The sequence below is a fragment of the Moschus berezovskii genome, chromosome 4 (genome assembly GCF_049115385.1).
Source record: "Moschus berezovskii isolate FMDL1 chromosome 4, NW_MosBer_1.0, whole genome shotgun sequence".
Classification (NCBI taxonomy): domain Eukaryota; kingdom Metazoa; phylum Chordata; class Mammalia; order Artiodactyla; family Moschidae; genus Moschus; species Moschus berezovskii.
In genome coordinates, this window is record NC_142463.1 from 14964067 (window position 1) to 14981226 (window position 17160).

Genomic DNA, 17160 nt, shown 5'->3' on the forward strand with positions numbered 1-17160 from the left:
AGAAGGCAGAAGGCCAGAAATATTTGGTGAGGAGCGTTGATTGTCTATCACTCACTGTGTGCCAAGAGCTATTCTAAATATATTACAGGTGTTATCTCAGTTAAGTTTCACAAAAATCCTATGAAAGAGGTGTTTAATATCACTACCATTCACATTTTGTAGATGAAACAACCGAGGCACAGAGAGGTTAGGTTACCTGGTAGAAGTCATGTAGATGGTAAGTGGTAAAGTTCGGGATTTAAACCCAGTTACTCTGGTCCCATAATCTGTGTGCTTAACTACCAGACTAGACAATCTCTCTCAAGATGGGAAATTTTGAGAAGTGTTGTCATAGGTCATGGAGAGTCACTAAAGGGTTTTTAAGCAGGAGACAGTCAACCAGATTTGCCATTTAGAAAGCTCTCTCCGTAGAGTCATCCTGCTTATTTAACTTATATGCAGAGTACATCAAGCAAAATGCCAGACTGGATGAATCACAAGTTGGAATCAAGACTGCTGGGAGAAATATCAACCACCTCAGATATGCAGATGATACCACTCTAATGGCAGAAAGTGAAGAGGAACTAAAGAGCCTCTTGAGGGTAAAAGAGGAGAGTGAAAAAGCTGGCTTAAAACTCAACATTCAAAAAACTAAGATCATGGCATTTGGTCCCATCACTTCGTGGCAAATGGAAGGGGGACAGTAGAAGCAGTGACAGATTTTCTTTTCTTGGGCTGCAGTCCACAGAGTCACAACGAGTTGCACATGACTTAGTAACTAAACAACAACTACTCCAAAGAGCACAGTGAAAGATCAAATTAACTAAAATTAGACTAAAGCAAAAAGTATTTGCATAGTGTCAGGATGAAGATGAGAATTTGAACTAAGGCACAGTGATCACAATTTACTGGGTAAGCCTGAGCCTTTCTTTCATCATTTGGATGAATCACAAGTTGGAACTTGTGACTCTGTTTCATCATTTTTTTTGAAAAATTGTTATGTCAATATTATTACCTATCCTGTTGGGGCTTTCTCTGGATTATGACAGATAACATAAGCAAAAACTCTGACAGTACTAAGGCTGTGGGATCATAGAGATCTAGGTTAAAAATCCCAGTTCTACTACTCCCTAGATGAAGGAGTTTATTATTCTAAGTCTCAGTTTGCTCAATAGTAAAATAAGTGTTAAAATAAGAAAATCTAAGTAAGTTAATGTAAGAAAAATGATTACAAATGGGATATAGGTTGAGAATATTAGCTTCAGAGGAAGGCAGAATTCCTTCTAGAGAAAGAACTGAGAATCTGTTTAGGAAAAATACCTTAATGAATTTATGTGTTTATGAAAGTCAAATCTCCTTAGTGGTTTAGAAGGAAAGACATTTAGACAGAGAATAAGATTGTTTTGATTAGTACAGTAATAGATAATTTTAGTTTTTTTCTGATGAAAGTTTTGCTTTTGGGGGAAAGTAATGAAATGGTGTGGTAGTTTAGTCACTAAATTGTGTTTGACTCTTGCAACCCCATGGACTATAGCCCACCAGGCTCCTCTGTCCATGGGATTTCCTGGGCAAGAATATTGGAGTGGGTTGCCATTTTCTTCTCCAGCGAATCTCCCCAGCCCAGGGATTGAAACTGTGTCTCCTGGATTGCAAGTGGATTCTTTACCGCTGAGCCATTAGGGAAGCAAAGAGATGGAGGAAAATTTGACTAGAGATAACTCTCAACATCTGGTCTTACCAGCTTCCCAAATCCATTCTTCCCATAGCCAGATTGACTTCTTAAAACCATTAACTGAATCACATTGTTCCCTCTCACCCTGCCCCAGGACAGTGCCTCCTACTTAGAAGTTTCTCAGTAACAATTTATTAGGTGATTGAAAGAATGAATGAGTGAACGAAAACATTTGCCAGATGGCAGGTGGGTCCCTGAGAAATTCTGTACTTACTTACTCCACTCTGTAGTAAGGGTGGTTTTAGACAATGATGTTTTATAATCATTTTAATTAGTAATCTCTTCTTGTGTTTTACTGTAATAGCCCCTCCTCTCCACCTCACCTGTCCAAATAACTTTCAGTAAAGGTCTTCTGCACAAAACTGCACTATTTTGGGAGAACTGAGAAATTAAACAAGAAAGTGTTTAGGCAAAACAATGTCCAAAGATGTCAATAATCATGAGAGGAGACCTAATGAACAGAGAAACCCAGAATTCAGCAGCAGCAGGCATACCAAGTGAGAGGTAACTAGAATCCTCTGAAAATTTGGGGAGGTTGTGATTGACGTTCCATTATTTTGTGTTAGGAGGTTGTTGTTATTCAGTCACTACATTGTGTCTGACTCTTTGTGACCCCATGGGCTGCAGCACACCAAGCTCCCCTTTCACCATCTCCAGGAGTTTGCTGAACTCATGTCCATTGAGTTGGTGATGCCATTCAACCATCTCATTCTCTGTCACCCTCTTCTCTTCCTGCCCTCAGTCTTACCCAGCATCAGGATTTTTTCCAATAAGTCGGATCTTCGCATCACCTGACCGAAGTATTGGAACTTCAGCTGCAACATCAATCCTTCCAATGAATACTCAGGGCTGATTTCCTTTAGGATTGAGTTCCTCGCTGTCCAAGGGACTCTCAAGAGTCTTATCCAGCACCACAGTTGGAAAGCATCAATTCTTTGGCTCTCAGCCCTTTTTATGGTCCAACTCCCATATCCATAATGACTATTGGAAAACCATAACTTTGGCTATACGGACCTCTGTTAAGAGGTTTAGAAGGTAGGACCCTTCTATTAGGCTGTTGAAGGGAAAGAATAAGCTTTGGAGCATTCACAACCCAAAGGTTACTTAAGGATGGTAAAATTTTAAGTCATAGAGAGGTTTGGGGGATTATGTTGGGATCATTCATACAAAGCCCTCAGCATAGTGCCTGGCACGTAGTAAGAGCTCAGTTATTTGTTGTTTCCCTTCACTTTCCTCCACTCCCTCCACCCGCTCTCCTCCTGCTCCATTCATTCTTTTCCAAGGACATGCAGGGGGCGTGCCCAATCCGCCCTCCGCCCCATCCAAGCCCCACCCCTCACTCCTGCCCGGATTGGTTCTTGAGAAGCGGAGCGGCGGGAAGAGCCCAGTCCGGAGCGGCGGGGGCGGGGCGCATGCGCGGGCTGGGCTGGGTGGAGGAGGAGAGGAAGAGCTGCCGGAAGTAGGCGGCCGAGGTGGTGGCAGAGCGGGCGGCAGCTGCCAGGGAAACCGAGGCGCGATAGCCGTAGCCCGCTGACAGGCAGGCCCGGGGGTCGTCTCTGCGCCCGGCAATAGCAGGAGCCCCGAGCGTCCCTGTTGGCTGGGCCGAGGGTCCCTGCCTGGTCCGGCAGCCTCGCCGGGACCCGGGCCTTTCCCTAAGCCCGCCAGGGGGCGCCGCTCTGAGGGGGCTGCAGAATTGGGGGGCGGGCGCGGCTGTCTGGAGAAGCGGCGCCGCACGGGGCGAGGGGAGAGGGCTCCCGCGTTCTCAGGAGGTGCCCTGGGCCGGGGCCGGGAGTCCTCCCCTCCGGACTGAGGCAGGGCTTTCTGGGGGCTGGGAGGGCGCGTCGCCCTCCGCCCCCGCCGGCACCCTGGCCATGACGGGCAAATCGGTGAAGGACGTGGATCGGTACCAGGCGGTCCTGGCCAACCTGCTGCTGGAGGAGGATAACAAGTTTTGTGCGGACTGCCAGTCTAAAGGTAGCGCATCCTTCCTTGCGGGCGAGGGGTCCGGCCTCCGAGCGACACGGGGGAGGCGACCTGTGTGGGCAGGGGTGAGGTCTCTAGAGTTTAGGGGGCCCCGACCGTCTAAATGGTAACGCGTGCTCCCCTCGTTGAGGAGGCTGCTAGGTGTTGTGGGGCGCCGGGATTGGTGTGGGGAGAGGTTGCGAGGGCGAGTGTGTGTGGCTGAGGCTGCGGTGGGGGGCGGGGGCGGTGATGGTCGGGGTTGGGGGAAGTGGCATGGCGTGTGCAGGTGAGAATGTCTGTATTTCAGGGCTCTGAATGAGTTCTGCGCCGACTGTCAGTGCAGCTCGCAGCCTTCCACTTGCAGAGCTGGGGGGTGAACTGCAGCGGGGCGGGCAGGGGGTGGGGAAGGGAGGGAAGTGAGATGACGGGGAGGAAAACTGCTTAAATGGTTTTTAAAGGTGGTGAGCGTGGCTGCCTGCTATTTGGTTAGCAGTTTCTTCTGTCATTTTACAGCCTTGCTGAGATCTGACAGAGTGCTTAGGTGGCTTTCCTCTTCCAGGATGTGTGGAGGGGGGAACTGGCTTATGCAGTGACACAGTGCGGATTTCTAGACAGCCTAGCCCTGGCTTGTGGAGTGTGTTGGAGGCCTGATGTGTGTGTGGTGGCAGGAACTAGCAGATTGTGGCTGTAGTGCAGGATCGGTTTAATCAGTGCAGAGAAGGAAACAAGGGCTGCATCGAATTTGTTACTTCCATGGCGAACATCGTTCTAATGGTGAAATATGATCATGGCAGAGCTATTTAGTCTTTGTTTTATGTGCCCTCAAAGAGTCATGATTTGGTACAGTTAAAAATCAGTATGCCACCAAAGCTTGGTTATTAGTGAAATATTTGCACTCGAAACTGATAGATTACAAATATTTTGTTTCCTTATTTTCTTTCTGAATTCTTTGGAATATAAATTGGAGTTGGGAAAATTCCTTTTTTGTTTTGGGAGCTATTGCTAATTTACTTTTGTTCATAATGCAGTGAATTCACCTGGATTGTTTGCCATTTAGCATGTTGGGCATATAGTACACAACACAGATTCAAATGTATTTGTCTTTATCAGTATTGAGAAAGGAATTACATGCTTAATTGATAATTTCACTTCGTTACCTTTTATTTTGAAGAAGTAAAGTTATGTAAGGAGATGGGGGAGAGAGACATCGATTTGGACACCTGGTAGCATATTTTAGTGCCGTTTACCAATGGGTAAATGGCATGTGCCATTAGGAAAGTAGATCCCCCAACTTCTTTCCTGAATTTTTGCATTGGCAAGAATTCATTTTAAAAAGTATTATAGAGTCAGTGCTATTATGTTGAGTAGGTTAATTTCTGATAGTTGACTCTCGTGAGATCTTCTGCTAGCTCTATGGGAAGATCTGGCTTAAAATTTGGGAGTCTAGCTCTTTGGCTTGATTCAGGTTCCCTTGTGTCCTCAGTTGACAGATCTTGAGTCACAGTGAAGCAACCCACTGAGTAAGCACTGCTCCCTCTGGGGAGTCAGATACCATTTTGATAATCGGTACAACCCCCATCCCCCATTTCCCATACCACTTTTGTACTTACTCATATTCCAGCAAAACATAGCACATGGAAGAGAGGTCGATTCATCACCTGTATATTTTCTGTTGCTCTTTATCAACAGAATTACTGGGGATCAGGTAATAAAACATTAGTCAGTTCATTCTTAATGAGAGATGGTAACTGCTGGCCTGTAAACTTTATTAATCGCTCTTGATGGTAGAATCCTGGGTCCTGAAATGATCTCTTTTCATGAATTAGCTTTACATTTTGGCTTGGTGGGTTCAGTGACTTGGCCGTTCTATTAAAAATGAGACGACAATGTGTCAGTCAGTCATCATTCAGTTCAGGTTAGTAAGATATTTGTGGCCTCAGTTTTTGCAGTTTATGAGTTAGCTAGCCCCTTCTACTCTTTGAACTCCTCCCGTTCATTTTCCCTCTCCTTTTTCCTGACTGTGGTTGTCGTAATGGTCATGTGGACAAATGTCAGATCGTGGAAGGAAGAGACACTTGAATCCGTAGATTAAGTTATCTCTTCAGTTCAGTTCAGTCGCTCAGTCGTGTCCGACTCTTTGCAACCCCATGAATCACAGCACGCCAGGCCTCCCTGTCCATCACCAACCCCCGGAGTTCACTCAAACTCATGTCCATCGAGTCGGTGATGCCATCCAGCCATCTCATTCTCTGTCGTCCCCTTCTCCTCCCGCCCCCAATCCTTCCCAGCATCAGAGTCTTTTCCAGTGAGTCAACTCGTTGCATGAGGTGGCCAAAGTATTGCAGTTTCAGCTTTAGCATCAGTCCTTCCAATGAACACCCAGGATGGATCTCCTCTAAACGGACTGGTTGGATCTCCTTGCAGTCCACGGGACTCTCAAGAGTCTTCTCCAGCACCACAGTTCAAAAGCATCAATTCTTAGCTCTGGTAAAAACACATTTAGTGGGAGGAGGAATTTTAAAGCTGCAGGCTAAAATGAGGTTTGTACTTGGGTATTTATCTGTAGGTCTCTTGTCCTTTCTTACTTAGAAAATTGAGAGCTTAATTGTGTAAGGACCTGGTGAGTGATTGCTTACTAATCCATTAACATGAAATCAGATGATGTAACCCTGAACTGCAGACCTATGAACAGGTATTTTTGTAATGTTTCAAAATAACTCTGGCAGTAATTCTTAAAAAAAAAGTATTATACTGATTTAAGAATAATATTATAAGATACGTAATTTGAATATCAGAATAGAGAATAAATAGGTATTCTCTTTGTGTAGTATAAGTTTTGTTGCTTCTGTGTTTTTTGTCTTTGTTTCTAACTCTCTTGAGCATAAGACTCACAAGTTTCCAGTACCTCTAAGGCATTGAAATAATTTATGTGGGAATGCAGGCTACTTTGGTACTGCCTTTAAAACAAATGCTTCAACTTGCTTTAGGCGGAAAGATGTGGTTTCATCACCCAAAGCCTTTAACTTACTGTGACCTTTAGGGTAAAATTTTGGGCTGACTGAAATGAAGTTGTGGTAGAAGAGAAGACAAACATACTGAACATTTCAGATATGTTAATGGTCAACTCCAGCTTGTTGAGGCCAGGTCCCATTTTTGGAGGTTTAGTCTGTAGCTCTGCAGTTCCATATTTTATCTGTATGCCTGGAATAACTCCTAATCAGCCTCTTCAGAGAGTGGTTTAAACTGGACACTATCCTATTTACCATGAAAGGATCTACCTTTCTGATGACCTGAATACTTATATCCAATGTTGGGATGTTCCTTTCTCAGTATCAAGGTTTGTGAAAAATTGAGAGCTGTTTAATGAGTAAAGAATTAGAATGGAAGAAATTTGATGGTCTTGAGGAATATTTACTTTCAACTGTGAAATACCATATAGAATTCTGGAGTCTGACAAAAACTTTGTAATACCTTTTTACTGCTCTGTTCTTCTCCTACACTCCATCTCGGAAATGTTTCACTTCAAATCACCTGGCCACTGCCTTTGTTCTTAAATTCAAATTTCCTTTTTGAAAAACCACTTTCATGTGGTTCAAAATTCAGAAAGTTCAAAAGGGAATATATTCAATGAAAAGTTGTGTTCCTGTCCCTGATCCCTTAACCAGCTTTTTCCAGTGCTTCTGGAGGTAACCAGTAACTACTGTTGGTAATTTATTATGTGACTTTTAAGAGATGATACATACATAGACAACTTCATTTAAATATATTCCTTTCCAGTGCTTTTATGCGAATAATAGCATGTTACCCAAAGTCCACGGCACCCTGTGTTCTTTTTTTTCTTCTTTAATATTTATTTGTTTCTTTCTTTTTGGCTGAGTCAGGTCTTAGTTGCAGCCCACGGGATCTTTCGTTGTGGTGCTTGGGTTGAGTTGTTGCAGCGGGTCCAGTAGTTGGAGCACACAGGTTTAGTTGCTCTGCAGCATACGGGATCTTTGTTCCCTGACCAGGGATTGAACCTGCATCCCTGCATTAGCAGGCAGATTTTTAATCACTGGACCATCAGGGAAGTCCCAGCCTTTCACTTTTTCAATCAAGTGTATAACATGAAGGGCATGGAGATTCCCTCTCCATGCACAGTAAGGAGTGTCCCCATAATCTCAGGGTATAAAATTGAAAGATATGCATGATTTGGAAACATCTGCTCTCATTGAAGTCATCTCAGACAGTGTCCTAGCCCCCGTCTGTAGCACCTGTAAGCTCACCTTTCAGGTGCAAAGAATCAGAGCTGTAGACTTTTAAAAATATTTATTTTTGACCTCCTCAGATCTTAGTTGCCCCAAGGCATGTGGGATCTTAGTTCCCCAACCAGGGATCAAACCCACGTCCCCTGCGTTGGAAGACAGATTCTTCCAATGGAAGGATTTCCAATGGGAGTCACTGGACCGCCAAGGAGGTCCCAGAGCTGTAGACTTTTGTTGGAAAGTAAAAGTCACGTCTGACTCTTTGTGACCCCGTAGACTATACAGTCCATGGAATTCTCCAGGTCAGAATACTGGAGTGGGTAGCCTTTCCCTTCTCCAGGGGAATCTTCCTAACCCAGGGATTGAACCTTGATCTCCTGCATTGCGGGTGGATTCTTTACCAGCGGAGCCACAAGGGAAACCCAAGAATATTGGAGTGGGTAGCCCATCGTTTCTCCAGGAGATCTTCCTGACCCAGGAATCAAACTGGGGTCTCCTGCATTGCAGGCAGATTCTTTATCAACTGAGCTATCAGGGAAGCCCTTTGATGTTGGAACATCTAGTTAAACTCTATTATTCTGCTTATTTTAGCTTTGAGGCCTTCAACACACCACCTAACTTTCTCAGTTTAATTTTCCTCATTTGAAAAATAAAAATGCCTTAAAAACGAAAGTGTTACACACTTGTAAGCACTATTCATCACTACTATTGCTGAACTCATTTATTTCATCTTAATTTTATTCATTCATTCCACTTTCAGACTTTATTCCCTTAAATACCCTAGTTACTGGAAGCCACAGTTAGAATGACTCACTGAATAACTCACTGAATAGAAAACTCACCTAGTTTTTAAGCCAAAACCATTTCCTATATATGATTCTAACTCTGGTAAATTCATCTCTAGTTTTGCTTTACTTTTGTTTTTTGTCAATAGCTAAATCATTCCTTGTTGAATATCATTCCTTAGAACATGAACATTGTTATCAGTTTTTAATTATTTTAGCTGTATCTGTGGCACCTTTTAAGAGAGTTTTTTTCTTAATTGCCGCAGACCTGGACAATAGAAGGTATTTTCCTTCCATCTCTAGTTGTTAGACACCCTTCTCCAGCCAAGATCAAATAACTCTCTGTCCTTTTACAGCTCATGCACCTTAACTCTGACCATTGTAGTTAGGCTGACGGAGTTTTACTGAAAGTAATTTAAGTCCCCATTAGGTTGTCTTTTATTTTATTTATTTATTTGGTTGCGTAGGGTGTTGGTTGAGGCACACCAGATCTTGGCTGTAGCTCACAGGCTTAGGTGCCATGTGGCACGTGGACTCTTAGTTCCCTGACAAGGGATTGAACCTGCATCCCCTGCACTGCAAGGCAGATTCTTAACCACTGTACCACCAGGGAAGTCCCTAGGTTGTCTTTTAATATCAACTTGTTCAACCTGTTCCCTGGGAGACATTTTCCTGTTAGTTCTCTCTGTCCTTTAAATATCATCCGGTAGCAGCGGGATAGAAAGTACAAAATGCCTTGTCTTCTGAGAGTGCAGTCCCACACTGTATGTCTTCATTCAGAAAATGCTCTTAAGCACCTGCTTTGTGTCAGACACTACCAAGACATGTAGATTAAAAGATAGGCCTTTGGTCTCAGGGATTTTAGAGTCTAATGGGCAAGCAGATGTGTAAACAGATAAATGATGCAATGTAGTAATTATCATTGTAGCATTGTGTACAGGGAGAAATGAAAGCGTTGAAGAAAGCAAACACGTCTGCTTAGGAAGTCATGGCACAGAGAAACAAGTAGGCTATGTCTTGAATGATAAACATGATTTTGTCAGGTGAATTTAGGGGACCTTGCATTCCAAGCTGAGGAAGAAGAACGTGCAAAGCCTCCAAGACGTGCTGTAATGTGTGTGTGAGATTCTTTAGTATATTTTCACTACGTGTTGGGGATTGACAAGGGCTAAGGTAGGCAGAGACACGTTGGATTAGCTCTGTAGTTGACTTGCTGTGTGGCACTGAAGTGATGAATATGCACTAGACTCTCTGTTATGTAAGAAACTCGCAGTATTGGAAGTCCATCTGCTACTCAAATGGAGTTGTAAATATAGCAAACATGAAATGTTTTCTAATTGCTGAGTAGTAAGGAAGGTCAGAGCATTGTGCCCACTAGATCTCCCTTCATGAGCACATTCATTTATCTTAAAGAAGTCTAGTGAAATGCCAGCCCTTTGATGTCATGCTCTTTCTGGAGTTGATGACGTTGAAGTTTTGAAGCTGAGCATGCTCTCACATTCAAGCAGTCTAAGAATATTTCATGCAAGCCCTTGGTTGTTCAGTGCTCATGTGTGGGTTCAGTTGTGTCAGACTCTTTGCGACCCCATGGACTGTAGCCCTCCAGGCTCCTCTGCCCATGGGATTCTCCAGGCAAGAATACTGGAGTGGGTTACCTTCTGCTTCTCCAGGGAATCTTCGCCATCCAGGGGTCGAACCTGTATCTCTTGTGTCTCCTGTATTTGGCAGGCGGATTCTTTACCATGAGTGCCACTTGGGAAGCCGGATGTGTAAACTACAGGCAGCTGCAGCTACATCTCTCAGTATACCTTTCAGCAAATATTGCTTTTAAATAAATCAGAAAACTGCCTTCTTTCTGCATGTTTCATCTGATATCATGGTATGTAGGTGGCAGCTTTCTTGGGCAGAGTTGTCTGTGTAACTGCTCACCACATGAGTCATTGTTTCTGTTCAGCCTGAAAGTTCCATCTTGGAAATAAGGTCATGCAGTTGGAGACCACAACACTTGACTCGCTATGTGCATTGTGGCTGGCTTTGTCTGTGATACTGGAAGCTCCCTGCGCCATAGGGAGGAGATAAAGTGACATTAAATGGACTCAAACTCAATGCCTCCAAGTGATAGCTCCTGTGAAAAAGATACCCAGCAAGAATCTGCATCAAACACTCATTGTTTTTCGTTTAAGCATACAGTGCCTAACTTTTATAATTGTGTCTGCCTAAATCCTTATCACAGTTATATTTTTGTTTGAGCAAGTTGCCAGTTTAAGTAGATACTGACTTTGAAGAAGTTCTATACCGGCCCCTGGAATGTGACAGTTCAGCATACCACACTGAAAAGGTAGGAACCAAGTCTATGTAGAGTAGAACCCCTTAAAGTTAATTCACTTTTACCACATTCCTCTATTTTTAAAGAAATATTCCTCTGCTAGTTAACTTCTTAAAATTGTAATTTGCTGCAGTTCACTAGAAAGTAAACTGCATGAGGGCAGGAGTTTTGTGCCTGTTTTGTTCAACATAGTATTCCCAGCACCTAGTATGGTCGGGCACAGGTCAGGCTCTCAGTAAATATTTGCTTGAATGATACAAATCCTTTGTTTCTTATTAAAAGAAATCCTTTATAACTTATCTGAATATTTGTGTAATTCTTAGGAAATCTAAGTTTTTAAAATATATTTAAAAGTCAGGGACCCTTCAGAGAAACAGAAAACAGTATAGGAGATACAAGCAGAGGGAATTTAATATTGAATAGGTTCCATAGGTGATAAAAGGACCAAGAAGGTCAGTGGGCTGGTGAGACAACCCAGAGATTGGCGACACCTGGGACCTCCTTTGCCCTAAGGAAATTAGAAGGTGCTGATGTCAGCAAAGGCCAGAGGCCTGAGCCATCTGCTGTGACCAAGAAGAGTGGAAAGAAGAGCTGTCTGGTAGCAGCTGGAACTCGGACCAAGTGAGATAGAGAGTGTTACCCTGGCTTCCCCCCTTCTCCTGCCTCTTATCCTTATCAGTGCCTCCCATTGATGGAACTTACCAAGAAATTAGTTGGCACGGGAGCCTAGGAGATGGAGTCCCCGTGATAGTGTGGAGGAAGGGGAGGATCCAAGTTGAGACTGGCAAAGGCACTTAAATCTCCAAGATACAGTTCTTTCTGCTTGTAAGAAAACAGTTGAGTTATTTTGGACAAAGGATAAGAAGGGTGTTCAGGCCAATGCTTCTAAAGGAGCTTGACTGTTGCCCAAACAATAATTAGTCCTAGGAAGTAATGTAACAACTCAGTCATTGCCTGTTTAATTAGGATGCATGACTTCTGTGGAATCGGTATTTGACTTGCCGTCCCTGCCAGGAGCAGTTTATCGTTTGGTTACTTGGAAAATAAGTTCCCACCCTGCTAGTTCTGAGAAGCCTTAGGCATGATGTGTAGACACTGAGCTTGCCCCATCCACGACTAAAAACTTGAGTCAGTAGCACTTAAGATGTGCAGAGTTTTGAGGATTGCAGCCTTAAAACATGGTACGGATTAGACTTTTCTGACTGTTAAGCTGGAGCCAGTTTTCCTTGTGTTGGGTATCTCTTTAAATAGTTTGACTGGTTTGTTCCCCTGCCTCAACAAGCTTAGATCAGTTAGCACTGGGTGAGAGAGGTGAGATCACTGGACATACTGTCTTCTGCGTTGCTGTTGCTCAGCCACCTAGTCGTGTCCAACTCTGCGACCCTGTGGACTGCAGTCTGCCAGGCCGCTCTGTCCCTCACCATCTCTGGAAGTTTGCCGAAGCTCACTGTCTTCTGTACTGGACCTGAAAAAAATATTTTGTCTTATTCAGAAGGTTGCTGCTGCTCCTTATAAAGACAAAGCTTCTCAGGTTATTGCTACTAGTTTTCTTCCTGATGATGAGGTGTTTAATGAGTTATGTGATACAAGTTGACCACTTTGTAGAAGTGCTTTTTTTGTCAATCGGGTCACCTGCCTTTGGGCGCCTGCACATTATTGGAGTTGGTGGAATTAGGCTGGCAAGGGTTTTTCAGTGGCGTTGTGAGTATGTTTGCTTTTAGGTGGTTACTTTCCCGCAGAAGCTATGGATAAGGACCTCTCATTGAGTAAAGTTACCAGTGGTAAAAATTGCATAGGTTTCATTGTTTTTCTCTTCTTTTCCAAAAATTAGTTTCCTCATAGCAGGTACTACTATAATTCACACATGTGATTGAAGTGTAATTTGATATTGTAAAAAGCATATCTGCCTGCTTCCCAGAGTACCAGTTCTTCCCAGCCAGTCCCTTTCACCATAAGAGGTACACCTATGTGTTTTTGAAGCCTCATGTTTAATAATTACAATATTTCACTACTGTATTTGACTCTTCCATTTTCCAAACTTTCTCCTTTCCTACCCGACTCTTCTGGATCCTGTATTTCCCCTACAGGCTTTGTGGATGCTCGTCCATTGATGGCTGAACTGCAGGTCCCTTCCCAGTGGAAACCCCAGAGATGAGCCAAATCTGCCTTCAGCTGTGGCCACCCATCAGCGTAAGGTCACACTGGTGGTCGTCTTCAGTTTGTGCATCACTCCCCTGAACCCCCATGCTCCCTCTTGTGTGACTGGAACTTGTCCTGGGGTCCCACCTCTGCAGCCTGTTGCTGGGATTTTATTGTTGCTGCTCGTTTTCAAATAATGTTAAGTAGCTTTCTGACCATTTTTGTTGACCATAGCCCTCTTTTCCCCATTTGTATATTTCCTATGGGTATTCTGGTTTGCTCTTTAAATAGCTGTTGGATATGGTTTATTTAGAAAGTGCTGGATTTCATAAGTCCACTTGGAGAATGCTTTGTTTATCCTTACTTAATTTCAAGTCAAAACTTTCAAAAAGAACTGTCTTAATCAGAAACAATGAGAACCAGATCCCTCAGGCTTCGTGTCATTTCTCCTCACCCAAGGAACAAATGTGTAACTTTTCTATTTTATGATGTATTGAAAAATAATGGAGCAAATACAGGAGGAGAGACCTACTCTCAGCTGCAGCTGATAAGCCTGTCCCCGCATAGAAGTGTGAGGAAATAGAGCACCTTTTCTTTCCCTTTATTGCAAACAGCCACACTGTCTTTCATGGCAGTTGCTGGTGATGGGAAGTCCATAAATATCCCCATGCCTCTGTCACAGAGCTTACATCTTGAGATGTGGGTTTACATGTTAATCCTACAGTGTTATTTCCTGAATGCACACACAGTGAATTTTAACTTCTTCCTCTTTTCTTATCTTAGTGGAAGTCCCCTCTGTGTGTGTGTGTGTGTAAATTTAGAAATGAGTTCTCTAGTGTTTCAAGTCTTGAGTTAAAAATTATCTTAATATTATTTAGATGGTTTTTGTTCTAGTGCCTTCAAAAAATAATTACCTACAGAATATTCCATCCTGTGCTGTTGACGGAGGGGACATTGGTGTCTTTTCATGTTGACACTTTACCCAGGGCCTCTGATGAGAAAGAGGAAGGAAACTCCCTATTCTTATCATGATGCTTGTGTTCAGAATAGCTGGAAACAATGGACTTAATGGAGACCATTTGAAGTGTGACAGCCGATTTGAAAAAGAAAGAATGAAAAGACTCAGCTTCTTCTGCTGTGTCGAAAGTGTTTTTATTGAGAGAATAGCTGTAAGGGACTGGGAACTTTGTCTCTCCCAAGGTAGATGTCAGGAGATGAGTTAGAGGAACTGTTTTAGACTGAGGGGAATATTGAGGTCTTTCTGGTAGTGTGAGTGCTGTGTTAACATTCCTAGCTTTCCTGTGAGAGAAAGGAAGCATCATTAAATATAGCACTGGAATCAGGAAGGTTCCAGATCAGCTCCTCTGAGCCTTCTGACTTGGTTTTGAGCCTTGTCTGCGAATAGACATCTGACACAAGTGACTCAAATTAAGGATCGATAGGAACAGATTCCCAGGCCAGTTGTGCTTATTAGTAAACATCATTAAATGCTATTTCTTTAAAAAAGAAAAACTATATCTTTTTCTCATTATGAAAGTTATTCATATTTGTGATGGAAATCATTGGAAAGTGTGAAAAAGTATAGTAATGTAGAAGATATTTTGTATAATCCTTATCACCCATTTTTACTTCAGCTTATACTATAATTTTATATCATTATTGTTTCACTTAATATTTATCATAAGCATTTTTCCTGACATTAAAAACATTTAAATGCCTTTATTGTACTCCCTTGTTTGAATATATCATTACTTGATTCTTGCCCAGTTGTTGGACATTTGGGTCTTAAATTTTCAGTGTTATAAAATTTTTTATAATGAGACAATGTGAATTTTGGTGTTGCTGTTAGACTGATGGGTTATTTATGGGTTCAGAGTTGAGTAGTGATGTGTGCCTTCTAATTTTAAGGAGTTATCAGGGAATTCTCTGGTTGACCCCCTATAGAGATGGCCTTGCTGTGGGGGCTGTCGTTTTGAACTGCCTCATTGTAGTGGACATTCGAGACAGGAGCAGAGAGCTGGGGAGAATCCAGGCTTAACCATAAGGAACAGATTTACAGGACATGATCACAGCAAGATGGGCCAAGATATATTTTTATATCTGATGTGCACTTTGCACATTATGTACTTGATAATGTGGAACTGTTCTGTCGGGCCATTGATTAGCATCTTATGTTGTTCATATAGGCCTCCTTCACATAAACTTAGTCCACTGGGAAGAAGAATTAGAAGTCCAACTATGGTGGAAAGGGGATAACAGCCACTGGTTTTTGCTTTTGTTTTACAAGGCTTTCTTTAGACTGTGGATTCCATAAGGACAGGGACCGTGTTTCATGTTTCCCTGTTACCTAATGCTCAACATCTGATGCATAGTGTCTGTGCTTCTGTAACCATTTTTTTTGGAGTAATATTTGCAACATTGTGTTAGTTTCAGATGTACCGCAAAATGATTCAGGCACACACAGACACACACACATACATGTGTGTATGTGTGTGTGTGTATACACATCTTCTTTTTCATTCTTTTCCATTGTATGTTATTAAAAGATATTGACTATAGTTCCCTGTGCTGTACAGTAGCTGCTTGTTGTGTATCTGTCTTATCTATGGTAGTATGGATAGCTTAAGTCCAGACTCCTAATTTATCTTCCTACCCACAAAAATTTTGGTTTTAGGTTGAATTTCTTTACATTTGTCCCTAGTATCATCTTTTTCTCATCTCTTTCCAGTCCGCACTCTTGACTGGGTTGGGTGCAGAATGACGTTGTTTGCTGAATGGGGTAGAGTGTGTTCTGTGAGCATCGTGAACACTATCCTAGTCATGCATGTTCAGGTCATACTCTTTTTCCTGTTTTATTTTTTGGAAGTCACCTTTATCCTCTCAGCTCGGATATTTGAAGCTCTGTGACATAGCAGGAAGCCCAGCAGGTGAGTTTCCTGGTTGCTTTGTGATCGTTGCCTTCATGTGCCATTTCTTCTGTGTGCTCCTGGCATCTGTGCCACGTTGAAAGCTGGAGCCTGTCACAAAGCCAGTACTCTGTCCTTTCCATAGGAGGTTTTAGTGTGACACATCATTGGGCGAGGGGGTGGGGGACGCAGCAGGGGATGTGAAACAGGAGGCTGAAACAGGAGCCCTTTAGCCTTTTTTGTGGGATGGGAGTAAATATTTAGACTGTTCTCAGGTGCTGTAGAAATTAATCATAACCTTGCAGCGAGCACTTTTGGAAGCTCTCCTTGTCCCTTCTGGAACAGGTTTGTCTAATTCGAAGAACCTTGCTTTGGCTCTTTTGAAGCTGTGGTTTTTCCTTGAGACCTGCCCTGGGTTCCCCTGCATAAAGTTCCCTTGCAGGAGTTTTCTATCCACACAGCTGGCATCTTGCCCCACCCCCTTCTGACCTGTACCTCATTATACCCAGTTCTGAAATACCTGGCTTGTGAAACCTTGTAGTGAATGTCTTCCTCTGGAAGGGTAAACCTCCACCTTTGCTCCGCTCCCTTAAGCCAGGGCTGTTTCGATGGCAAACATTCTGTGTGTCACTGAACTAACTGGCTGTACTTTGATCCTGGGATTCATTTCTGTTCTGCTGTTTGTTTAGGAATGAAAGTTCTCTAGCTTTTGCATGCGGTTGTGATGCGATTAAACTGGCTCTGGTTTTCCATCTGTTCGCCATTGGTTAAGGGCTCCTCTGATGTGTTGGGAAAGCTGCACACCAGTGTGGAAGGGAGAAGTTCACATGTCTGTGGTCTTGTGCACGTGTTCACCTGCTGACTCGGGAGGTTTTGTGTAAAGCCTCTCTCTGCCTGTGTGAAAAGCATGAGTTTCCCTTCAACGACTGAAAAACGAGTTCTGCCTGGCCGCTTGCGCTTCACTCTCCTCCACTTCTGGACTTCCTCTGAGGAGGAGGACTGAGGGTGAGAAGGGGTGGGAGATGAACCTTCACACACAAGCTCAGGCATTGGGCTTCCCGGGAGCAGAGAGTGAAAAGTATGTGGTAAG

The 17160-nt window shown here is 43.1% G+C and overlaps 2 protein-coding genes across 3 annotated transcripts in view; both read left to right on the forward strand.

Annotated features, from left to right (window-relative positions):
* Window positions 1-3153: 3153 nt before the first annotated feature.
* SMAP2 (small ArfGAP2) overlaps window positions 3154-17160 on the forward strand; it is a 58636-nt gene continuing 44629 nt past the window's right edge. The window contains exon 1 of the mRNA XM_055401902.2: window positions 3154-3685. Within this exon, the coding sequence (XP_055257877.1) occupies window positions 3583-3685 (103 nt within the window). The 5' untranslated portion in view covers window positions 3154-3582. The remainder of the gene's footprint in view (window positions 3686-17160) is intronic.
* The window catches only part of LOC129540652 (transmembrane and coiled-coil domain-containing protein 2-like), a 32704-nt gene continuing 19654 nt past the window's right edge, over window positions 4111-17160 (forward strand). Inside the window, exon 1 of one of the 2 annotated variants that reach the window (XR_016037163.1) lies at window positions 4111-17075. The gene's annotated coding sequence lies outside the window, so the exon portion shown is untranslated. Of the gene's footprint in view, window positions 17149-17160 lie in introns of both variants that reach the window. The other variant, XR_016037165.1, reaches the window with a different exon arrangement.